The 24507-nt window shown below is 39.3% G+C and overlaps 1 protein-coding gene across 5 annotated transcripts in view; it reads left to right on the plus strand.

Moving 5' to 3' along the window:
- EPHA7 (EPH receptor A7) overlaps window positions 23540–24507 on the plus strand; it is a 161282-nt gene continuing 160314 nt past the window's right edge. For all 5 annotated transcript variants that reach the window (XM_021392355.1, XM_021392353.1, XM_021392351.1 and 2 more), the window contains exon 1: window positions 23540–23879. In XM_021392355.1, the coding sequence (XP_021248030.1) occupies window positions 23783–23879 (97 nt within the window). In that variant the 5' untranslated portion in view covers window positions 23540–23782. The remainder of the gene's footprint in view (window positions 23880–24507) is intronic.

The raw sequence follows: 24507 nt of genomic DNA on the forward strand, positions 1-24507 counted from the left end.
GGCAGAACACTTGCTTTCCACAAACTGTGGACCATATGCTAGGTTTAGTGCATGCACTTCTACTGATGTCAAATGGATGTTCTGATTCATATCTGAAGAGGTCTGGGGTTCTTTATATGCAAATAAGAATAGATACTGTCCATTTTTTATACAAATTATGCCCAGATTGAGTCGGTATGCTTTGAAGCCATATGTGTCTTCAGGCATTGATGTACGGGCACATATTCCATAATATGGCAGTAAGGATCTGTACAGAAAGGTGGTGTGGATGGAAGGTTAGGCTTAATAGGCTTAAACTGGGCCTATGTTAAACATTTTGTAATAAACGTGACTCTGAAAACTAAACAAAAATTTTGCATTTCAGACACATATTTCTCTGTTCTCAAATGGATAAAAAACAAACAAACAAACAACAAAATTGCATGCACCAGAAAACAGCTGTGATTTTTATAATGAAATTTTGCAGGCAATTAGCCTGGAACGTAGAATAATCAGTTTAAGTAATTTAAATTGGACAAGATGTTGTGGTTTTAAAGCAACTACTGCGCATTCTCAGGATCCACTTGCCATTAGGATGTTTACTTTGCATTGAGTACTGCAGGTTCATAATATGCAATCTATACTATGATTGCAACACAACATGTCCATGTTCAAAGGAGCCATTACCTTAATGCTGCAAAGTAACATATACATGAAACATAAATGATGCCGGTGGTGGAAAAGAAGTTAGTAAGCTTGCTTTTTAACTGAAGAAGGTGCTACAGAATTCCCGTAGCTATTTTATATTATTGTGCATACATATTCATACATCTAAGAATGACCCTTGGGAATAGCATGAAAAATGTAGTTCCACGTTATAGAAAATATCAACATTGTGAAGTCTGCAAACCTTGTGCATTGTCATAGAACATCCTTATGCCTTTTTATGATTTTCCATGAAAAGGGAGAAAAAATAAACATTAAAAAATTATCCCCAAATCAGGACAACAGGTATGCTACATTTCCTACACAAGTCAGAGAACACAAAATATATAATTTATTTTAATGTTATATTCTCATAGTTTGTTATTCTGATTATACTAGGGCTGCCATATGTCCAGATTTTTCCCTGACATGTCATCTTTTTCCTCCCGGAAATGATGTCCAGGTGGAATTTGAGTATTTTGGACATTTTTTTTGAGAATTCCAGATGCCTGGCAGCTCGGTTGGAGGAGCAGCACAGACTTATTGGCTACATATGGGCAGGTCAATGCATCTGATTTTCTGAGCACATTCAGGCCATCTGTATAGCTCAGGTGCAGAAAGCCCATTGCTTTCTGGAAGCACATACATGTATTTCTTCTGGGAAATGCTGCAGAGAAAGGTAAGCCTGTAAAATACTCAGGCTGAATGCATACATCTATTTGCAGGAAGTTAGAGAACTTCAGAATGAAGGACTCAGTTCCGGGTATTGCTCTGGTCTAACAGCATACTTTGGGGCTTTTCACTAAATAAAGTTGAAACTGTTATTTCCTGCAGTGTTGCCTCTGTAGTCCTATGGAGGTGTTTAAGAAAAGATGTACAGTGTAGTGCAGGGCCAGAAATGTTGACCTGTGTAAAGCAGCGGATGGCCTTTTTAAGCTGACACATCACAAGGGCACACTTTGGATAACACCATAGATCAGATGTGGCTGAGGGCATACCCTTAACTGTATGCCTGCACCCTTAATTGGTAATTCACTGTTTTTTTGCTTCACTGTACTAAGGCATTGTAGCAAAGACTGAATACAGTATACTACTACTCCAGACCACTTCAGTATTCCGTCGCAACACTGTGGGACAATTCTTCATAAAATATAGCGTCTTTTGTCCCAAAGAAATCCAAGCCAGTTTACATACAAAGCTAGGAATTTTATTCACTACTGACATCCTGTCCCAAATCTGGTCTGAACTTTAACATTCCTGATTGTAGTGGGTTAAGTTAACACCAGCTTAACCCAACTTTTTTAACTTAGTGATTTAATAATGCATGGGGTCTTCAGCTCCAAAATTAGTAACAGATGGTGAGGTGGGATTCATTCTCAGTCCTGAGGAGCACTTTGCTATACTTTCTTTGCTCCAGAAGTGATTGAGAATGCAGGCCAGAAACATAGGTGTGTAGATTGCTTCTCATGGGGAAAGAATGGTTTGCACAGAATCCCCTTAACCATTGCTGTGCCTCACTGTTTTCTAATGTGTAAATCTAAGCACACTAAAGTTAGGAATGAAAGAGATAACCTCAAGAAAAGTCATATACTTCAATATTTCTAGCTAATTCTTTGTCAGTAGCATACATTTTCAGTGCAGCCATAGCACTCAAAGAGATGCTTTAACACATTGCTGTAAATAAATCATTTTTTTAAGAACTAGCTGGCTGTGCATCACACATAAATTAGAGGTTAGAAGTTTTAGTTATTTTTCTCTTTTTGTAGAATTTCTCCAAAATACTTCATAGAATCATAGAATCATAGAATGGCTTGGGTTGAAAAGGACCTCAAAGATCATCGAGTCTCAACCCCCCTGCCAAGTGCAGGGTCGCCAACCTCTAGACCATTAGATTCATGGTAGCATGCAATAAAATTGTTACAACTCAAAAGAGTATTTTAAAGCAATCAGTGTTTGAAGAAAAAAATAAACATGTAATAAAAATTTCAACCTGTATCTATGCAGAAAATCATTAATCTCTTCAAAGAAGAGTCTGATATAATGTCATTTGACTTCCTACCCATCGTTCTGTTCATTATCCTATGTTAGAATGAGTCTCTTTCCTCTGTTCTCCACTTTACTCATAGGTAGCCCCCAATCCCAAGACCCTGTCATACATTTTTGTTCCTTCCTCTTATTCACAAGCTCTCATTTTCATTTTGTTTTTTCTCCTAATGATCCAAACATGATTTTATCTCCCCACTCAACGAAAAAAAAAAAAAAAGAAAGAAAAATCAATCTCACTTTCTTCTGGATTTTAGTTAATTGACTATTCCATTTATCAAATCTGTCCTAAATGTCGTATCATAATCTGTCAGCTCTGTTTGATAGTACTGACCTTCCCTTAAATCTTGTCTCACTTACCTTCTGTGATCCTTTTTTGGATTCTTTCCTGCTCTAACAACCCTTTCAGTAACTTTTCCAAAGGAGAATCTTCACTTCCCTGCAGCCTCAGCATGGTAAATCTACAGATTGTGTTCTAAATTACCATCTTTTTCTCTTCCATTTTCTCTCCACAAGTTATCTTATCTTAAAATGCAAATTCCTTTTATTCTCTCTGCTGTGGTAACTCACAGTATTACTTTGTCCAGAACTTTCTTCTCCTGTACAAATCAAAATATTGTTTCAACTCTCTGATACCTTCTTGAAGATATAAAGTATTGAAGATATCTTGATGTCATCAGCTCAGATTCCATAGGGCTGAAATAAGATATCGCTCTTCTCCCTGAAGACTATTATTTCCTTTCTGTTGAAGAATGCAACCAACTTTCTATCTGACAATCAGATCTATCACTCAGCTGTCATAGAAACTGGTATTAATGATTAAAGCTGAGCATTCATACATTAACAGTTAATAAAGACAAACAGTTATTTCCATTTTTAATTTTTTTCTCTAGATCTTTGTTTCCAGACTGTCCCTAAATATTTTTAATTATCTCTATATTTCTGTCCTTTCTATCTATTTTAGCTGATTCTTGCCATCTGGCATTTCTTAGTGCAATGTCCCTCTCTCAGGCCCTACGATAGGCATTCTTTCTTCTTCAGTTCATTCAAAATGGTTCTGTAAAGATCATTTTGATAGATTTGCACTCTGACCACCTGAACCCATCCTTTGTGTCTTTTTCTTGGCTTCCCTGTCTTTCTTGCACTGAACTCTGACAACCTGCTTACATATTCAAGGAAGAGTATCTGTGGCTTATCTCAGATATTTTCATTCTACTAAGTGCAATCACTTAATTTTTCAACTTGGTCCTTTTTTTTTTAAACTCACATTTGGAAAGGGATCCCTGTGAACATCTGCAAACCTAATTCAAAATCTTCCTTTAAATCTTAAAACTCCCCTTTTCCCTGATGCCTTTGAAACACTTCCTAACTGTCTGTGCTGAGCCAAGTGCCTGCATTGCTCACCAATATGCCTTATTGTTTCCTTATTTTCCTATTATAAAAGTCAGTTGTCCAAAGTGGTTAAAATTTCACAGAAGGATACAGTCACTGTTTGGTAGAAGTGGTATAAAAGTGGGGAAAATATAATTTATTCATGTAACAGAGATTTTTAATAAAGCTTAACACCTGTGTGAAGATCGGGCTTATTAAATAAAAAGGTTGTAGCAATGAAAAATCAATGAACCTAAACTAATAGTACAAAAAAAGGGTCCTGAATATTGAAAAAAATAGTCTGAGTATATTCCACCTTTAAACTCATTTATCAGAACTTTGAAATAAAAATCTCTTTTTGTTGAATGGATTTAATAGTGAGTCTGGAAAAAAAACCAACACTATTATTGTTGTCTTTTTTTCCTTATCATCAAGACTTTTCTGTTAAGAACTTGTGGTCATCAGGATGTCCACTGTAAGGACCAGTGATCCACACCATTACAAAGACTGTTACCAAACAAAACAAATATTCATTCTCTTTCATCCATTCAGTGTATTTCTGTGTTTTCCTTATATTCTTATTGCTCCACTTCCCTTCCTCAGCCTCTTCTGTTTTTCTGTCCTGAATGCAATTGTAATGGCAGCAGAAGTGGAGCAGCCCAGACATTTCAGCCTAGCCTCAGCAAGAGCAGTGAGGGTATGGACCTGACCAGATCAGTCACAAAATATGCTGGAGTAGTTAACAAATGTCTGGAGCAAAAGCTGTGATGTTAGAACTGAATGACATTATTAAAAATATCTTGTGAAGACAGATCTCTTAAAGACCTATTAAAGTCACTTTTTACTGTGCCATCTCTGTTTTCATTTATATCTTTTTAAAACTGGAAAATAATATTTATTCCACTGATTAATTTACAATTCACCATTAGGGGTAACACTGTTACACCTTAGAGAGAATGAGACTAAATCTCACTTGCTTCCTGTAGGGTAGTCTGGTCTTGTGCATACAGCATAACACTTAGCCTGAAGTTCCTGTGGGTCTTACTTGGCCTGCCTCAAAATGAACAGTGAAAAAGGCTACTATTTTCTTTGTGTGTGTGTGCATATGTTTTTGTTTTTGGTTTTTTGTTTTTTTTTTGAGGGGAAGATTTTTATTTCTGATTCAAAGTAATTTCTTGCATTACTGATTTTCTGGCATAAATTAAGAGAATTAGGTCTTTCCTAAACATTAAGTGTTTGTTACTCGATTCTGTTAACATACTTGATCCTCTGAGCCACTCATTCCTCTAAAATGAAACTAATGATTCCAGTAGGTATTATTTGCTATTCCTTGATTCTAGATTATAGACCACAGGTCTTTAGGGCTCAGATTTTCACTTAAAATCATGTAATGCCTAACTGTGGAGATCCTGCTCCATGATAGTAATTGTTACAAATAGCAGTCAATGGTAGCATCTGGGCTTGTTTATTCCTCTACAGGATTAATATTATTGCCATCATGGGAAGAACTTCCAATTACAGTTAGACCCCCTGTGTTTTGTTCTTTACAAACAATTCCAAACCTCACCACAGAGAGCCAATACCTTCTTCTCTGACAGAAACATCCCTCTAACTCCCCAACTGCAGACACAGACACATACACAAGGCTAAAGCTACAAAGGAAGGAGCTGAAATAACTCTCTTGAGTGAAGGAGCCTCAGGTTAAGGAACAGGTGTTTCCAGGAATAAGGAGTTTAGGAATGGATGAATAAGTTAGCACATTTCCACGAAGAGAGCTTGCCCCCAGGCACTCCTGTACCTCGCTGTCAAAGGCTTTCTTAGGGACTAGCCATCTGTCTGCAGCTGACCTATACACTGAATAAGTCAGACTGCCACAGAGGCATGCCTATGGCAGTTGAGAGCTTGATGTTATAACCCAAAATAAACTGTTGCATATGACTCATCATTAGTCTTTGTCCATAGGAAAAGCAGAACTTCTCTTTCCAGACCACTATGAGGCTCCCAAATAGAAAACACCGTACTAATTCTCCGTATTGACAAAGGTGGGTAAGTCTATTAATCATCTCTTGAAAACATTATGTTATACTTTTGTATAACCTTATTTTATAGTGTTGGAGATAGCATTAGAAAGTTTGTATAATTATTGAATGATAATAAAATCAAATTTCAGAGATAAATTAACAGTATGTTCTGTAACAAATAGTTCCATTAGGGCATCTGGTAGACATTTCCTCTTGCTGTTTTCATTGTCCTGGAAGAATGTAAATTTCTTGGTCATGGAGCAGCATTTTTTTATGCCTCTTCTGGAATTGTTGCCCATTGTACAGATAACTAGCTATTCACTGGACCACAGAGAGAAAATAAAGGCAAGTCTAGGACCTGCTAGATGAGGAGAGACTCTATCCAAGAACCACCTCACTTAACTACTTGCATAAAAAAGTACTTTTAGCTAATCATCTATCTAAACTTCCTTTACCTTCAGAAGAGAGAGATTTGCAGATCAAGTTGATTCTTAGATAGTTCTTAATCTACTTTTCTGTACTGCCATTGACAATAGAAATATCCTAGAAGGTGGTTTGAACAAAATGCTTATGATTTAGCTTTCTAAAACTAACCCACATAAAACCCATTCTTAAATTTTAGCTTGTGCCTTGATGATGACTTCAATGCTGTGCACAAAACAGAAGAAGTATAATATGGGAAAATGGAGCAAGAAAAATGGACTGTCAATATCTGCAGAGTTTGTATTTGTGCCCCTATTCAAAGAGAAATAACATTAAACTCTTGTCCTCACCTTGTCCCAGAGAAGGCTTCACAGGTTGGACTGCCAGAATCAAGTATTACCACCTATGCTTTGTGCCACTGTGGGACTTCCTTGCTTATCTAAATAGTGCTTATGCACACACAACCAAAAATAAAAATCGGGCCAGGAATGCTGAACTAGACAATTTCAGTGTCTCTTTTCTCATATTTTTTTCTCCAATTTTCCTTTTATTTTGTTCATTTTTTGTTTCAGTAAAAAACATGTGTTAAACTTAATCCAAGTTCAAATATTTTTGGGTGCCATAAGGCTTTACTTTTTGGGTTGAAAAATAATCCACTAAAATACTTCCACCTAGTTTGGAGTATCTTCAGAACAATAGGCCGCAATCCTGATGTTCTCATAATCCTGCCATAATCCATCACAGTTAATTATATTAACTTTCTCAATTTCTTGCTGTATTGTTTGCTGTTTCTGTAAGAGAAGATTTTCAGAGAACACTCTTATTGAAGTTTAAATGTACTCAGTACTCAGTCTTTTTTATTTTATTGCATCCATCCCTCTTAGTTCATTCATTTAATGATATAGTCACATTATAATCAGCAGATAACAAGAAAACTATTTTTGTTTGACTTCCTCTTTGCCCTCTTTTGTAAAACTCAGTTAAACAGTGTTTTCCCTTTCGTAGCTGAGAGCCCTGTGCAATGACATGGCTGAAGTTAAAACTAGTTGAAAGGGAATGTGAGCTTTTGTTGGGATCTGGCTGTAACTCATTGCTTAGTGGAAGGCAAAAAAGTGTTCCTACTTTTTCCACAAATACTTTACAAGGCAAGGAACTTTAAAGAGGAATGACAGCAAAAACTATTGGAAGATTAATGAGGATCCCTGCAGCCTGGTCTTTTATGGATCACCAGCTTTTCTTTCATCAGCTATATTTACTCAGCAAGTAAATCTACTGGTAAAAAAATATGAAAAGCTCTTCCACAAGCCTGCTTAAAGGTAAGAGACCCTAAACAAAAGAGTTAACAGCATTCTACCGACAAAGAAAGCCCCGAGGGCGGGGAGGGTGGAAAAACCCTTAGGGAAACCTTCGTTTTGCCTGTCAATTAGTCAGTTTGCTATTCACTGCCGTGCAGCTCCTGAACTATCCTTTCTCAGAAGTGGAAAGAAAGCAACACAGGGTGGTTAATCATATTACTGCATTGATCTTTTATTAAGCAATATGCTGAACCTCTCGGACTGTTATTAAAACTAAAATGCGTTTATAGCATACAGCATGTAAATCTAGTCTTTCGGATCAAAGTGTCTCCTGGCACTGTCACATACTAATGAGGGCAGTCGAGCCTAGCAAACTTTACATTTATCAGGGGAAACAAAACTGTGTATATTATACATTTTTAATCATTTGTCTCAGTCCTGATGTTATCTCATAATAAATTACATTTGTAACTTATTATAGCAAATGCAATTTGTAATGATACAAAATAGTCCATGGAAATAGCATTCTATTGACAGAATTTTCTCGTGCATTTTTGCTATGTTCTCGATGGCACGGTGGTGATTCACACTCTGTTAAAAATAATCATTCAAAACAATCTGCTCCTATTTCATGCCAAAATATCTTTCCTGTTCTCTGCTTATCAGCAGTGATACTCCCTTACATGAGAAAAGCTCTCTAATCACTGAAGATCAAGACCTGCAGCTAAATTAGGCTGGTACCAAAATTTTAGCAGAAATCTAGTTCTGTTGTTACATCTTTACTCAGAAACAAAGCAGGACCAGGGCATGGCTTTAAGCAGGGAGCTGTGACTATCTATGCTCTGTACCATAGACACTTAATTGCCAGTGAGGGCTCTGGGACGGTGCTGCCCAGTACTTAGGCTACACAGCAATGGAGCAGTCAGGACTGTTTCCAGAAGTCAGTAAGGCGACTCTGTTTCAGGAGATAGGAGACACATAATGTGTTATGCTTCCCAATTTCAGGAGCAAATCATTTCTCTTTGACGGAAAATGATATCCCATCATTAAAATATTTTTTTTCTTTTGAGTTTTCCTACAGAAAATATGATAAAACTGAAAATATGAAAGTTGATTTGAAATATCTTTTTAAATCAAACTCATTTGCTGATCAGTATAAACCACATCTTGATCTTCATGCACAGACACCAGTCAGGTGCCCTGGGAGACAAGGAAGCCCTGAAAAGTGTCAGGTTCTCTATGAATGCACCATCACAACATACAAAAGGTATGTTTATGCTGAAGTCCAATGGTTTTTTAGAGAGGACCCACTATGATACTAGCATAAAATCATATAAAGTGAGGTAATCAAACCAGCAGAGCTTACACCATAACACTTTCAGTTATATTACATGGCTGAGTGAGACATATGGAAAAGCTGTGCAATTTGAATGTTTTTTTTTTGCTGTTGTACAAAACATGCAACAGAAGGCACAGAGAATCTTCAGTGTTTTCTTCAAAGGCACAACAGAGCTTCTCTCTCTTCCTTCTATTTTTTATACTGCCTTCAGCCTGCACTGTACAGAACTGCATGCTGATATATACAAGTTTGTATATGAGAGAAGAGTGGTAAATCAAGAACAGCATGCTAGTTATGCATCAAAACCAGCTGTAATCAGACATTCTCCAAAGCTGATATCATACTTTCCTACCATCCCAGGCTACCCTATAGGGCTGTTCTCATTCCAGTTTTGCTCCTAACTTTAGTCTATTCGTATGCAAGAAATTCTTTAACATATGTTCATTGATGCTTTTAGTTTGAGGAAACAAGACTGAGAAACAGCAAACACAACTCAGCAGAAACTTACACTGCCAGGCTAGGGACAGCGCAGTCAATTGTGGTCAAATCTGCTAAATCTTAATTTTATCTAGATGCCTATAACAAATAAGTGACATCTCCAGCAATACTTTGGGCACACTTATGTTTCTATTCCAAAAATATACCATCACAGACACCAAGTCCTGGGTCAGCCCTGACAACACACATGCTACTCATGTGTAATATACTGCTTCAGTTAAGCTAAGCTCATTAAAAAAAAAAAAAAAAAAAAGTAATTCTAATTAAGTCTATTGAAATTGACCCTGCAGTGAAAAAAAAAATGAGTTGAATGACCTTTTTGATATCATTTGCAGGTGAGTCATTAAGCTTAGGGAAGGAATACCATTCAGTAATTCCTCTTCATTTCTGCTGATTAGGCTATTGGTTAACAACGCTCGGCAAACATTTGAGTAGGTTATAACTAATGAATCACTGATTGCTTTTGTTAGAGTTTGGGTGGGTGGATCAATAATTTTCAGGCTAGAAGCGATGTGTGTGAGCTCCAGCCAAGTTATTATGTTATTTCTATTAGCCACAATTGTCAGTAACCTGTTGGTTACCTAAGTCCCACGCTATTGATTCCACTCCATGGCAGAAACAGTAGAAATAACAGAATAAAGGGAAAAAAATCTGTTTTTGCAACTACTTACACATATTAAAATGTAAGGAACTTTTGAAACCAGAAAGGACCTGCACACTAACCTTTGTATTATTCACTTATCAGATTTTCCAGTCTCAGAAAATATCAGCAATCATAAGTTAGCACATTTACCTGAGAATGTTTATTAAACAAGGAAAATTTCTCATTACCTACCAAAACAGACAACAGATCCACTGGATGCTGCAGCCAGGTCTGTTCTCCGACTTTAACTTTTACAGGTGTCCAGTACATTTATTTCCTTAATAAACTATCACTTTTTTAAATCTCATGAGAAGAAGAGTATACTTGCTAAAGAAAACTATGTTAAATATTTATTAGTTTGATCTCTTGACCCACCTCACCTTTCTACCATTTCAGCTGTTTTCACCATTTTTCACTTTTTCTCACATTTTCAATCTATTCTCAGATTAATCATATTTTAATTTCTATTTTTCTCAGCGTGGCCCTTGTTGTATAAAGACAATTAAGTACCAAATAAGTAAAAAAAAAATGGCATATTTATTCTCCAGCTATAGAGAAGCTGAAAGAAAATATTAAGTATCTCACTCACAGTTTTAATTTCTTTTTATCCACAATGTTAAGCATCATCCAGCTAACTGAATCAAGCTTATCAGAAGAGTCTTTAGCTGTTAGAAATACTGTTTCTTAAATAAGGTAAAACACAAGATCAATCATTTTGTTATTTATACCTTCTATCTTCTAGAAAAACAATAGGTTTGTAACTTTCAGTGCAACAATAATAATGCCATCAACAATAATGCTATAGAAAGCTACTCATCTTAAATTTTTAATACCTGAAAGTTGTTCATCACAGGAGTTGCTCCTTTAGAGGGAATGGCACATTCATATGCATTCTAGTAACCTGACAAATTCCTGAGTAAGCAGAAATTGAATTTTACTTTAGATACCTCAGTGTTTTATGCTGAATCTTTATTTTATATCTTCTAGTTTGTGTTTTCATCTCTCTCCTTCACAAGTTGTATTTTTAATATTTTCCTTGTATGAGCATTCTCCTCTTTTTTTTCCTTACCTAATCCAATCTAGTTTTTTGGGAATCCAGTTTGAATTTTGGCTCTCGGGATCCTATTTATCATCAGCCTGCCAAGCTTGCCAAACAACAGGAAGCAAGGGGTACGTTTACTGGAAGCACGTGCCGTATTGTTGTACTCATAAATCACACGGGGAAGATAAAAAGGCCAGTTTCTTTTTCAGTCACTGAAAGGACTCTCTGGTTCACTTGCAGTACTTGGTAGGTTCATTTACAGGTTCATTTGGTATACCAGATGATCTTTAACACGTGTCCATCACTACTATGAAAAGAACATAATTTTTCAGGAGCGGTGGCTGAAAGATTATCTTAATTCTCCTGTTGTGAAAGCATACCCAGGACAGACAAAGGAATATATTCTCTCCTCACATTGTCTTTTCTTGCCTGCTAATTTAACCAGAAATTTGTTATTATGGGTATATTGTGCAGATTTCAGAGTATGTCTATGTGCTGGTTGTTCAAGTTACCAGCTCTGTGTGTAATATGGTTTTATCAGACTGAAGTTCTGTCCCTCTGAAACTGTATTCCCCCATTTTGTACTAGCAAACTTCACCTTGGTCTCACATTTCTGTGAGTCCAAACCACCCTATAGCCATCTTCTCAGATTTTGTGGCCTCAAAGTCTATGTCTGTATTAGTAAATAAAGCAGTACTGGGGAAATCTGTAAAACACTGATTATTTATACTGATAGAGCAATATTATCTAGCCAGGACCATCTAGTACTCCCCTGAAAATTTGTGGGCATAAGGATGTAGAATTCCCCATGAACAGCCTGGATTTGATGGTTCAGCCAGCTGAGTGAGGAGTGTGATACAGAGTCTCCTCTACCAGATGACTGGTGCCAGACCACAGTCACAAGGACAACTTGCTAAAGCCGACTTGACTGAAGTGGTAAAGAAAACAACCCACTTCTGAGTTTTATACTTGTTGGACTTCCCAGCAATACTTATTTTGCACCACACGTAATAGCTTCAACGTTCAAACTGGACACAAATTTATAAGAAAAGAAGAAGAAAGAAAAAATGTAATTAAATCATTAAGAACTGCTAATTTTAGTTAAGATCATAAGTTCTGTAGAAATAACGGAGACTCTGCTGCCAACTCCTGTGCAAGCTCAGTGGCAGAACATCTTCTGGGCTGGCATAAATTCCAGTGAGGTGGAAAACAGGTATCAAATCCCAGATTCTTAACAAAATTGGGAGAAATGACCTGTAGGAGTTGGCTGAGCAGAGAACTTCAGCCTGCTACAAGCTGAACTAACATTAAAATAGGTGGTCCTTTCAGGGATGAACAAAAAAAAACAATGTGTGAGTTAGACTCTCTTTACAACATTGAATCATTCTCTCGATCTATTATAGTCTCCTTTTTTAAAGTTAAATGCACCTAACAAAGTCTCTCCAAACTTCACACTTCTGGATTTTCTTATAATTTTGAGAGGAAAAGATGATCCTAGGCAAATACCAAACTTGAGCCCAGGCTTAAATTTTATAGCTTATCAATATAAATATGAGATATATGTTCGTAATGGAAATACTACCTTAGCAATGGTGCTGTACAATAATAAGATTTGTCATTTATGATTACTTAAGGACAACTTTAAAATATATGTTCTAAAAGCATCGTCTTTCCACATGCTTTAGAGCCATATCATAAAAATAAGTTCCCCAATTTTGTCAAATACCAGAGATGTCTGCTTATTTACCCTTAACAATGATCTAAGCTTCTGACATATAATAATTTCCTGTGTGTCACTTCAATCAAAATGATCTGAGTGAAAAACTATCAAAGCAGGTTTGGGAAAACTGCAGTGTTTTTAATAATGTATATCCAATTGCCATATTATTTTAAAGTCTATAGAATACAAGTGGGTTTAAAATAGATATGTGCCTAAATACATGATTAAAACAAGAACACAAAACAAAAAAAGATTGTTTAGCTGAAGACTATTTTAAAAATGTTTCATTCTAAATGTTTCAGTGAGTGCATTAATACCATTTTGTGAATGCAGTTGGTTTACTCTAGTGTAATTGAATTTGCTTGTTAATCTGTTTCCAAAAGGTGTTTAGAGATACAGCTGTACAAGCAAATGGAATCTTTCAAGAATGAATATTGATGAAGATTCAGATTTCCTTATTCCCAAAGGAATGTTCAAATTTTACTCTAAATCTTTAAAAAGATTTTTTTATCTTGCTTGCTGTGTATGTTAGTGATGTGGGCTGCTTATTAATCAATGTTTAACAATGTAATTACAGCCAGTTTTATTCTTACCAGATAACACAGATTAATAAATGACCTGCAACTAGTGAAGTGTATAGAAAGGGTAATGAATTCCTTCCATCAGCACATTAATTTATTAGTAATAAACAAAAAGTATGATGAATTAGAAGAATTTGTAGTGTTTCTGAATATCGCAACAAAATTTCCAGATGAAAGCATTTAATCATGCCGTTTTCATTCATTTATTTCAGTTTGTATGCTGTACTATGCTGGGATTTGCCTTTCTGAGCTGCATTAATGAGTCATTTAAAGCTAGGTTTCCACAGTTTTGCATCACTATACATTGTTTCAGCCCATACTTCTACACACTGATTTTACCCATCACTGAAGGTGATGTAACTTTGACGAGATCTAGCTAAATCCATCCCATACAGAAAACAGCTTAATGAAGGTGAGTGAGGCACTGCCGAATTAGTCCTGTCTCTAAATTGGCCATAACAGCATGAAAATCCTTTTGAAAAAGACATGCAATTGCAGGTAGAAAGAAGCAGTTACTGAAACAGCCTGATTAATGTGACCTAACTGTCAGTTAAGTGAGGTTATCAAGCGCATCTGCATGCTAGAGAGACATAACTGCTAAAGCCATAAGCAAGTGTCACTTTTAAATAATCTTGTTTTTTTAGCCTCCTTATGAACCTTTCTGGCTTTCCATCATTCGGTTACAGACAGACACCTTTTGAAATCAAAGTTACATTTGAAAAGAGATGTCAAAAGCATTTCTGAGAATTGGATAGTTCCCAATGAATAGCAAAACTGAAAGAGAGAAAAGAAGGAAAGGCATGGATAACACACCATACCTAATGGCAACAACATAAATTATTTCAGACAGTAACAAAACCATTAGGTGACCGTCACAGTCACCTTACACACTTCTCAGCACTTTCAGCACAGCAAGCAGTCTCCCCCTTTGGTGGCTGTACCCCTGCTCCTCCCCTTCCTTGAGCTGCCCCTCCTCAACTCAGCAGAGAGGAGGTCAGGAGGAAGGTGAGCTGTACTACTACCCTTCTACCGTTCTCTCATACCTCTCATTTCCATCTTGAAACTGAGCCATAACAGTGAGCATGTGGAGTCATGTAGACCTGCAGTGTCCTTAGGTGAGACAGGGTGCTGTATGGGAACAGGCAGCACCGTGCCTCAGCAAGGATAGGCAGAAGACAGTTCTGACATCCCCATCCTCCAGGTTACTGTCTCAGCAGCACAGCAGATGTCCTGGGAACAAGTCCCGGCCTCCTGGCAACATTAGAGTGGTGGGAAAGTGAGAAGCTGGTGAGAGAATAGTTGGAGAAAGGGCCCTCCGTTCCCACAGAACCCTGCAGAAATCTGGCTTAAAAAAGAAAAAAAAATCTAGTATTAACCAGATGCTTGATATTATATAGTTATTTAAAATAATTACAGCTTGAAAGATTGAAGTGGTATAATTTACCATTAGCAGGTGCATAGAGTGTTCACATCAGGTAAGGCTCAGGCCCACCGTGCTTTGTAATCTGAAGCGTCTGTGGAGGGATATTAGAAGAGCTCCAAACCTACAGTGCTTTGACCAGCATCCAGCCCTATTGCGTAAATGTTTCTAAATTCTGCACTGACTTCTGTGAGAATTTCATACATGGAGGGATTGCAAGAATGACTCTTGAAGTGACACAGTGACAGAAGCACATCCAGGGGGAATCTGAGGGCACGTCTAAAGGGAATCTGCAAGCAAAAATCACTGGGACTGTGCGAGCTATGTCTAAAAATACGCTTAGATTTCACTAGGTTAGAATATGCTGTAATGAATTATGTAACTGGCGTGAATTCTTGCCAAAAAGCCCCAACTAGCATAATGTTGTTGCAATTATGGCAATTCACAGGAGATAAGGAACTGGCCCTCCGTACACAGTATTGCATGCATGAAACTATATTATCTCTACATTCTATTTATCTAACACTATTGAATTTATGAGGAAATTATGTATGCAGACACATACATATGCATATTTTACAAATAAATGTACTGAAAAGTCTCAGCCTGAAGAGATACAGTTGCAGTACTTGTTTTGAAAGAAAAGGATCTTAATCTCCCAGTGAATCCAAATTCAGATGCTGCTCTTGCCAGCTGACAGCAGTTACTCACAGGTACAGTAGAGGCAGTGCAGACTTAAAGCTATGTACTGATTTCAGCTGGAAGGAATGTGACAAACTATGCCATTTTGCTGAGCCTGATTAAGCACCTAAAATCCAGCTTAATTATGCTACAGCTGGTCATATGCAAGGCACATTATATGGCAGGAAAATGGGGCTGGACTAGAGTTAAAGCCCTGAAATCACTGTTTCTCCGTGAGAGTGGAAATCCTTTGCAGAGGCAGGCTAGAAGACAGACTTCAGAGCAAATAGAAGCAAGGGGCAAAGCTGGAGGCAGGCGGAGTGGTTTGAGACAGGGCTGAGAAGGCAGATTGAAACTGGTGCTGTAAGCCATCGGGCAGCCATAGGAGGGTGCCATCATTTATCTAGGCCCCAGAACACTGTCAGATACACGGAGGGCGCATTCAGCTCATAGAATCAGAGGGACAGGAAAGTGACAATGCTCTCGCGGGCTCCCGCGCCCCTTGGCTGTAAATCTTAAGAGGCTCGCTACAGGGTGCTTTGCACAACAACATTCATTGAGAGCTCCATGCCCTTTTTGGGAAAAACAAAACTCCCACTATCCATATGGGATGATTAGGAAGATGTATATGTTAACACTACAGAAGGAAAATGTAGCATGGTTTCTTTGTTTTTTGTTACTGTTTTTTTTTTTTTTTTTTTTTTCCTCCCAGAATTCAGGAAGCTGATTCTGCTGAAATGTCCTTGGCAGATGCCCTGATCTTGAAGACTTCTTTGACACTCTTTTTTATTATTTTCCTTAACACCGGAAGTTCAGTTAGGCAAGTTGATTTGTTTTGATGGGGGCTACTACTGTAACACGGTAGTTAGGGAATTTTGCCTGGTAGTTTGTGTACTAATGAAATATGTGGAAAAAAATACAAAATCATATTACCTCGCAGACAGCATAAGTCTGAATTTTATGTTTCAGTCTGACAGCTATACTCATTCATTTGCTTTCAGGTAATGTTATTTGGTTATTCGTAAATGGAATAAAGAACAAAATTAAAAAGCAAAGGGATGTAAAAGATGCTGTTAATTTATATATTTGTTTGCTTATATTTTAATGATTTGGATAATTTAACTAAAAAGACTAAAAATAAAATTTTAAAATAAAATGGTACAAAACAGTCTGTTGACTCTCTCCAAAGACAACTGTTAAGACCTAAATAATTACAGAGTGCAAGGTAGACATCTGTCAAGAATTATTCTGGCTATGAGATGGAAAACAAAGTGCACTAACAAATAAATGGTTGATTTCAACATAAAAACAAGTAAATTATAGGATGCTCCAAGATCTGTACTAGAAGGAGCAAAGCTTAATATATTTATTATGTTTTGTAGAGGTGGTAGATAGTGATATGGCAAAATACTTTTCAGGTTAGTAAGGATTAGGAAAAGTTATGGAGTAGATTGGAAGCCCTACCTCCAAGCCACTGGGCACTGCAATGACAGATGAATTACTGCAGACAGCTGCCATGTTATTCACAAGAAAGAAGAAGATAAGTTAAAAAAAAAAAAAAAAAAAAAAAAAAAGCTATTCTGTCACAGTGATGGACCTTAAATTTACTGCAGTCACTTAAGAGAAAGACCTGAACATCACTGGCAACACTATAGCTCAGTGACAACTGCTTATTGTGCTATCATTGGGGAAAACAAACAAACAAAAAGAAACAAAAAGAAACAAACAAACAAAAAAACCCAAACTACACAGTCGTTACCTTGAAAAAAAAAAAAGTACAAAAAAACCCCACCTCTCAATCCCATCTGTTAACAATGCTTACTGCTTACAGATCTAATCACCTCCTCAAAAAAAAAAAAAAAAAAAAAAAAGATGTACAAAACGGTAAATAAAGGATTTCTTGAAAATGAAGTGTTTTCTATCTGAAGGAGCTTTAAAGATACTTATGCTTACCTAGGAGCGTCAGTCTCATTCAGCTTGAGTAGCACTGAACTCTTACCTAGATCAGTGCAACCACTTACAGGAGGAAATCATTATCTGGATGGAGGCTTTAGATATGACAATCATGAGACGACTTGGTAAGTGTATATGGAATAAAAATAATAACAAAAAAAAAAATAATGGTGGCCGTTAGGGCAGAAATTATCCATTTTGTAGTGCACATTACCATGGGGACAGAAATAGCTAATGCAATTGCATGAGGGACAGGAGGGGTCCAGAGGCAGTTTTGCAATGCTACAGTTTATTTTTCAGTCTGCATTTCCTGATTAAAGCAGGTGTTAGCTTGCCCTTTCAGGTCAAATATAGGAAAACCTTTTTTTCTCCATTATGCAAAGTATCTTAATTTTACAGAGAATATGCATCAACCTTGCATTTGTATTAGAGGATTACTACTCTGGATAAACCAGAGTTGACTGTCGAAAGACAGTTGGTTAGGTACTTCTATTAACCTTCGTCACACCACAGTAAATTCTGAAGAAATCACATCCTGAAACTACAGTTACCAAATTCAAGCCAAAAATAAATGTGTTCTGAATAAAGCATTACTTACCTGCAAAAATCACTATTACATGAAATTCCATGTTTGGAGAGGATAAAATATGTAATGTCTTGGGATTTAACAGACCCTTTAGGTATAACTACCTTGGAATAATACAAACTACAGGAAATCAGCATGCACATTAACTGCCAGGATTCTGGCTCACTTGTAGTGGATAGAGAGAGATGGCTTTGAGGAGAGGCTAGATCTACAGATCAGGACAGAAGTTACAGTATATGGGCATAACAACTTGACCGAGTATGAGAACGTGTGAACGATGGCAGAGATTGACCTACAGAGGGTTGTACTCCTGACAGATGCAATTCTTCAGTTCTTAAATTATTCCTTTTTAAGGAACAACTTCTCCCATGCACACTGGCACCTTTTCTGTCAGTAGTGAAGCTTCACATCACTGCTCCTCCCAGATCTGGAGGTAAAAGTATGGGAACTCCTGCCATCGCAATCTGTAGTTTATCTTCCAGAACTAAATAAGGATTTTAACATCTGTTCATTTATCCTCCCCCTCCTACCGCATAACACGGAAGGGAGACAGAGAAAAGAGTTTTCTTTTTTCCCCCAAAATCTGGGAACAGGAAATCTACTGGGTCTGATTTTTACCTCAGCTGGGCTGAAAGAGGAATCCAGGAATCCAGATGGAAGTGATCGAATATCTCTGGTACTAAGGAAGAACGGATAGAAACTGGCATCACTGGAGCATATTGCTAGACTTTATCTCTTTCTTACAACTAATTAACTAAGTAAGAATTAGCTATTCTTATGATCACTATTTTCAGTGTGCAATTTATAATATGACAAACATCTAGAAAACTGAAACATTGACTCTTGTAGAATATTGAAGCCAGCAATGTGCCTACGTATATGGTAATTTCCTGTAGCACCTGGGCACAAAGGCATTCCTTTAGTTCATAGATGAGCAGTGGACATTGTCTCCTTTCAGGATATCTCCAGATGCTATTACGGGATGATGACTCCAGCTTGCCCTGCTTGGGCTTCCCAGGGGAAGATCCACAACACAGTGAGATATACAAACAGATGCGAAGTGTGATCAACAGAGGGACAGTATGTACTCCACAGGCTCGTGTGCCTCAGTGAAACAGTTTCCAAATTCAGATTTATCAGGGGAAGCAGTCTTACAGGATCCAGATGCAGGATACTGTTGGACTCTGTATAACTCTGCTACTGTGCCTTGGGAAAGGCAGAGGCATTTCATGCTCACATATGTATTTAACATGAATATAATTTGTATTGCTCAATAGAAAGTATTTCATTTCCATTTAATGACAAGATGACATACCAGCTTTCCTCTATTTCTGAATAATGTTTTTCAAGTGTACTGAACATCCATAGATTTGAAAACCGGAATCTAAACATCTATTTAGCACATTGTATAATTTTAAGTCTCCCGAGATAAAATTTGTCAGTGAACTGTTATAACTATTCTGGTGTATTGGAAGACCTTGAAGTATGAAGTTTTATAGCACTATTTTTGATTTGTTCTAAATGAAATAATTAAAATAATAGAATTACTAAAATTTCAGCTGAAGAAAGGGCTTTTTATATGAGCATGCCTTTCAAACCAGATGATCCTAATTCACTACAATTTCTATATGAACTTGGAGCATGTATTTAATACATCAACTTCATTGCTATAATATACTGATCTGACTCATAAACTCAGGAGAAGTTCTGAAGTTGACATCATAAGGAAAATCCACCTCTAGACAAGATTTGGAATGCAAGTGTCAATATGCGTGGAAGAGTAAATACAAAGTTTCACAGAATGACTTTTATGTACATATTACTTGAAAGTCAAATGTCATGACCCCATTGCAGTTTTGTATTAAAAATTCCACAAAAACTGTACAAAAATGTGTACTGTATAGTTTGTAGAAAATCCTGTGCACAGATAAAGTATCTCTTAGTTTACAACTACAAATAACAAAAATGGGGGTTAAAAAAAATATTTTTCTATTACTTAAGCCTAATTTCCACTTTCCACACTGTGAAACAAAGTTCAAATGTTTTTGATCAAAACTGGTTTTAAGCCATTCTAGTGTGAACAGAGCCAGGATTCAATATCATTTTCACAGACTGTGTCTGAGGAAAACTTTCAACGCCTTTGTGATGCTATTCAGAATTCGCTTCAATCCTGTGCACAGTAGCCAATAAATAACGTTCAAATCATGCAAAAAGGGAATTTGTGAATTTAAAACTTCACATAAGCCATGATCATTTCCTTGCGAATGCTCGTGCAGCCTTAGAATTCAGCCCATATTTCTTACATCACAGTTTTTAATTGAGTTATGTGTTCGAGATAGTTAGCTATTAGTGCAGGGAATCTGGGTGGATATTAAGCTAGTAGTGAAGCATCAGTACGAAGTCAGTGTCAAGAAAACCATTCTAACTACACACAAGATTAAATAAAAGGCAGAATCTGGCCTACAGATTTTCAGTCGGCGGAAAAAAAAGAACAGAAGAAAGCAAAAGGCGACATTAGAATCTTTGATTTTGTTGTTTCAATCAACCATTTACTCTGATGGTGTTTGAATTGTAACACACTGAGTTGAACAAGTTTCCAGATGCTTTTTTTCCCTCTCCTCTCAGAGATTTTGATGCCAAAACCGAGGGTTATGGTCCATTTAGCTTGAGTATTTCAGTTTAGTTGTAATGTTTTTCTTTTCTGTTTTTTGTTCACAAAAGAAAGATCCAGTGCTCAGCTGGACAAGATACAGCATGGGCTGTGCCATCCTAAAGAATGCAATGAAGGATTAGAAAACATGACACAGAAGCAGAGGAAAAAGAAAAATCAAATTCACTGAAAGGAATGTCATGTTCTGAATCAATTTCACAAAGATTTCATGTGTAGGAAGCCAGATTAAAAAAAAAAAAAAAGCAGATCTGTAATATGACTTCTCAGTGTATCTGCATTGCTTTGGTGTAACTGTGAATGCATCCACAGACGGTTTTGGGAAGAAGTATATACAGTAAGTCATTTTTAGCCTAACTCATGATTATCAGGAAGACAGAGCATATAAAATGAGTTCATCGGGAAGAAAAATACATGCTTTAAAAAAATGTGCTCTGCTTTTTAATTTCTTTACAGACTCAGCAATGTAATAATAAAGTCTTTGTATGGTTAATATGTTTATGCAATTTTAAATATCCTTACATGAGCGCACACCCTCTACTCACAGTGGATCGTACAGTGTAGTCGTATTTCTGCTTAAATGCAGATGAAGATGAAAATAAGTGGCCTAAAACTATATGCAGGACATAGATATGTCATTACTGTTCACTACCTCCTCCTGTCATCTTGTTCATTGTGTAAGATCCTGTGTTTTTATGAACAGTCATTCAAAGTCTCTGTACCAATCACTTTAAAAAAAAAATCTGCAGGCTGCAAATTTTCTTTTTGGCATAATGATCTTATATTGAAATGCCTCCATTTTATGGTAGGAAATCATAGAGGGCTGACCAGGTTATAGGCTTCCTAGACTTGCTTTAATCTCTGTTGCTACATATGCCTCAGGAAAACTAGTTTTATCTATGAAAACTTAGAAAGATGATACACAATGCTTGTATGGAAGTATTTAAAAGAGTATTTTCAAAAGAACGGATCTAAACTCACTGCTTGTGCAGCTCCACATTCTGAATGCACGCGTATGAGGATGGGAATGAGAGACGAGAGAGGATGAAGGAATCAAGAGCACGCACTTTGCCTACACTCATCGTGGTATCCAGAGTACCAAAGGAGCATTCTGAATGAAAGGCAAAAAAGTACCACAGCCTAAGCAGTGAGTGGTAATTCTTTGGCAAATGGAGAGCATACAGAGCATTCTTGAGTATTCCTCCACATCGTTCTCAGAAGTAAAGAGGAGAGCGCAGAGAAAGTGCTCAAAGCGCAGAGTGTGGTGGCTGTTTAACTGACAGTGCTGAGCATCTATTTTATAGATATATGAAATTTTGCTTTATCCACCTAAAGACTCCCAACGCAACTCCTCACCATTTATATTTCCCCTCACAATTTACATTTCCATCTGTGCCACATTTTCTGTACCAGCATCCCTGTTTGTGCAAGGCTTGTTTCGGATTCTCGCATCATCTCGCTACCGAATCGCAATGACACCCCCTGCGCTTTGCCAGCCTCCACGACAATAGCCAGTTACCCCGTTCACACGGCAGCTCCCTCCCCTCTAAGCAGAGCTGTGAGGAGCCCGTTCGGCGCCGCGCGGCCGCATGCCCGCCAGGTGCGCACTGCCAGGTGTAGGCGGCGGGGAGCGGCCCGGCCCCGGTACCGGTCCGGCGGAGCGCAGCGCTCGGACGACGGCCCGCAGAAGTGATGCGCCACGTCCCCGCGTGGGGATCGCTGAGTTGTGGTGTCAGTTCCCTCTCACTGAAGGAGCAGCGGGGCGGGGACGTCTTCGGGAGAAGCACTTCGAGCGCGGGGAGTGAGCGCTGACGGAAGGAATTTGGAAGTTTCTCTTTTTTTTTTTTTTTCCTCCCCTCTTACTCTTATTTAAATTGCCTCATTGTGAGCGCGCTGCCCTCGCTTCGAGTTACACCCGACGGGGGGGAAATAAGAAAAGCAGCCGCCCTCGGCCCCCAAATTAATACCGATGTATCATTGATCAGTTCTTAGCGATTGCAGAAAAGCACAGATAGTGGAGTACGGAGAAACAGAGCCACACGGGCGGGAGCCCGAGCGATGGCAGTCCCGAGGAAGTTGACTTTTGGCGGTGCGCCTCGCGCCGAAGTTCCCCTGCAGGCAACAGCACCCGGGGCCGCGGGCGGGCAACGGACCGGGACCCCCTTTGCTCCCTGTCTCGGCGCGCGGCGCGCACACGGAACCCACGGGGACTGACGGGCCGCCCCTCTCACTCGTAGGGCCGAGCGCGCGGGGTAGGAACCCGGAACGGAGCGAGACCGCGAAGCGAGTCCGCACGCCGACCCCGCTCCATCGCACCGTCGCCCCCACGCTCATCCCGCGGGCTGCCCAGCACCGCCGGCAACCCGATACCGCCGCCCGCTCATTGGCCGAACATAGCGACGCCGTCCCTCCACCCCCAGCCACTCAATCGGCAGCTCGGCCCGCCGGGCCGCGGAAAGTCGCCGCTGGTTGGTCAAGAGGAGCCGTCAGTCAGATTGAGGGACGGGCCGCCGCGGCGCAGCGGTCCCGCCCCCCCGCCCTCATTGATATTATCGGAGTGCGGCGCGGGCGGCTGGGCTGCAGTCGGGGTTCGCGGGCGGGCGGCCCGGTGCGGGAGCGAGAGCTGGGCAGCAGCGCTGTGGAGGAGGAACAGAAGGAGGAGAAAGAGAAAGGCAGCTGGGAGGGAGGGAGCGCCGGGCCGGGGACTCGCAGAGCAAATTCGCCACCGTCCTCTCGCACCCACCAAGCGGCGGCAGCGGCGACGGCGTCTAGAAATAGGGAGCGAGAAAGATAACATTTCCCCGCTCCTGCACCATGGTTTTGCGAAGTCGGCTCCCTCCTTGGATTATGTTGTGCTCCGTCTGGCTGCTCCGCTTTGCACACACGGGGGAGGCACAGGCTGCGAAAGAAGGTAAAGGCGTGCGGAAAACTAAACTTTGGGCTTATTTATTGCTTTTCGCAACGAGAGGCTCAGCGGAGGGAGCCGCGGGCTGTGTGTCAGCCTCGCGTTACGTTTATTTTTTATATGTATATTTTCTTGAGATTAGGAGATAAACGAGTGAGGAATTCTGTGTGTGAGCGTGTGTATGAGTAAGGGACCGGTACAACCGCTTTCGCTGCGGGGAATGAGTTCCGAGAGGCAATTGCACGTGATGCGAAGGGGAGGCAGCCCCACAGGGGCTCCGCGGGGAGCTCTCCTGCAGCCTCAGCCCTCCGGGACGGGACGTTACGGGACCGCTCCCCGCCGGGGCCCTGCGGCGCTCCGGAGCCGCGCGCGGAGCGTGAGAAGCGGCAGCGGAGCGCGATGCGCTCCTCCCGGGGGTGCGTCCTGGCGTCGGGTGTTCGGAGCGCGTGTGCTCATCCCCGGCGTCGCTGGGGAGAGGGGGAAGGTTTGGGGCTGGGTGCCTGACACCATCTGCATATCGCAACGGGGCTTCCCTCTTGCCATCAATCCAACGCTGTCGTGTCAGTGGAAGGCGAACCCCGGACGTCTGTTTTCCTGCCCATCCCGCGCGCAGATTGCTGTCGGAGAACGATGG

Source organism: Numida meleagris, chromosome 3 (assembly GCF_002078875.1).
Source record: "Numida meleagris isolate 19003 breed g44 Domestic line chromosome 3, NumMel1.0, whole genome shotgun sequence".
In the NCBI taxonomy this organism is placed as follows: domain Eukaryota; kingdom Metazoa; phylum Chordata; class Aves; order Galliformes; family Numididae; genus Numida; species Numida meleagris.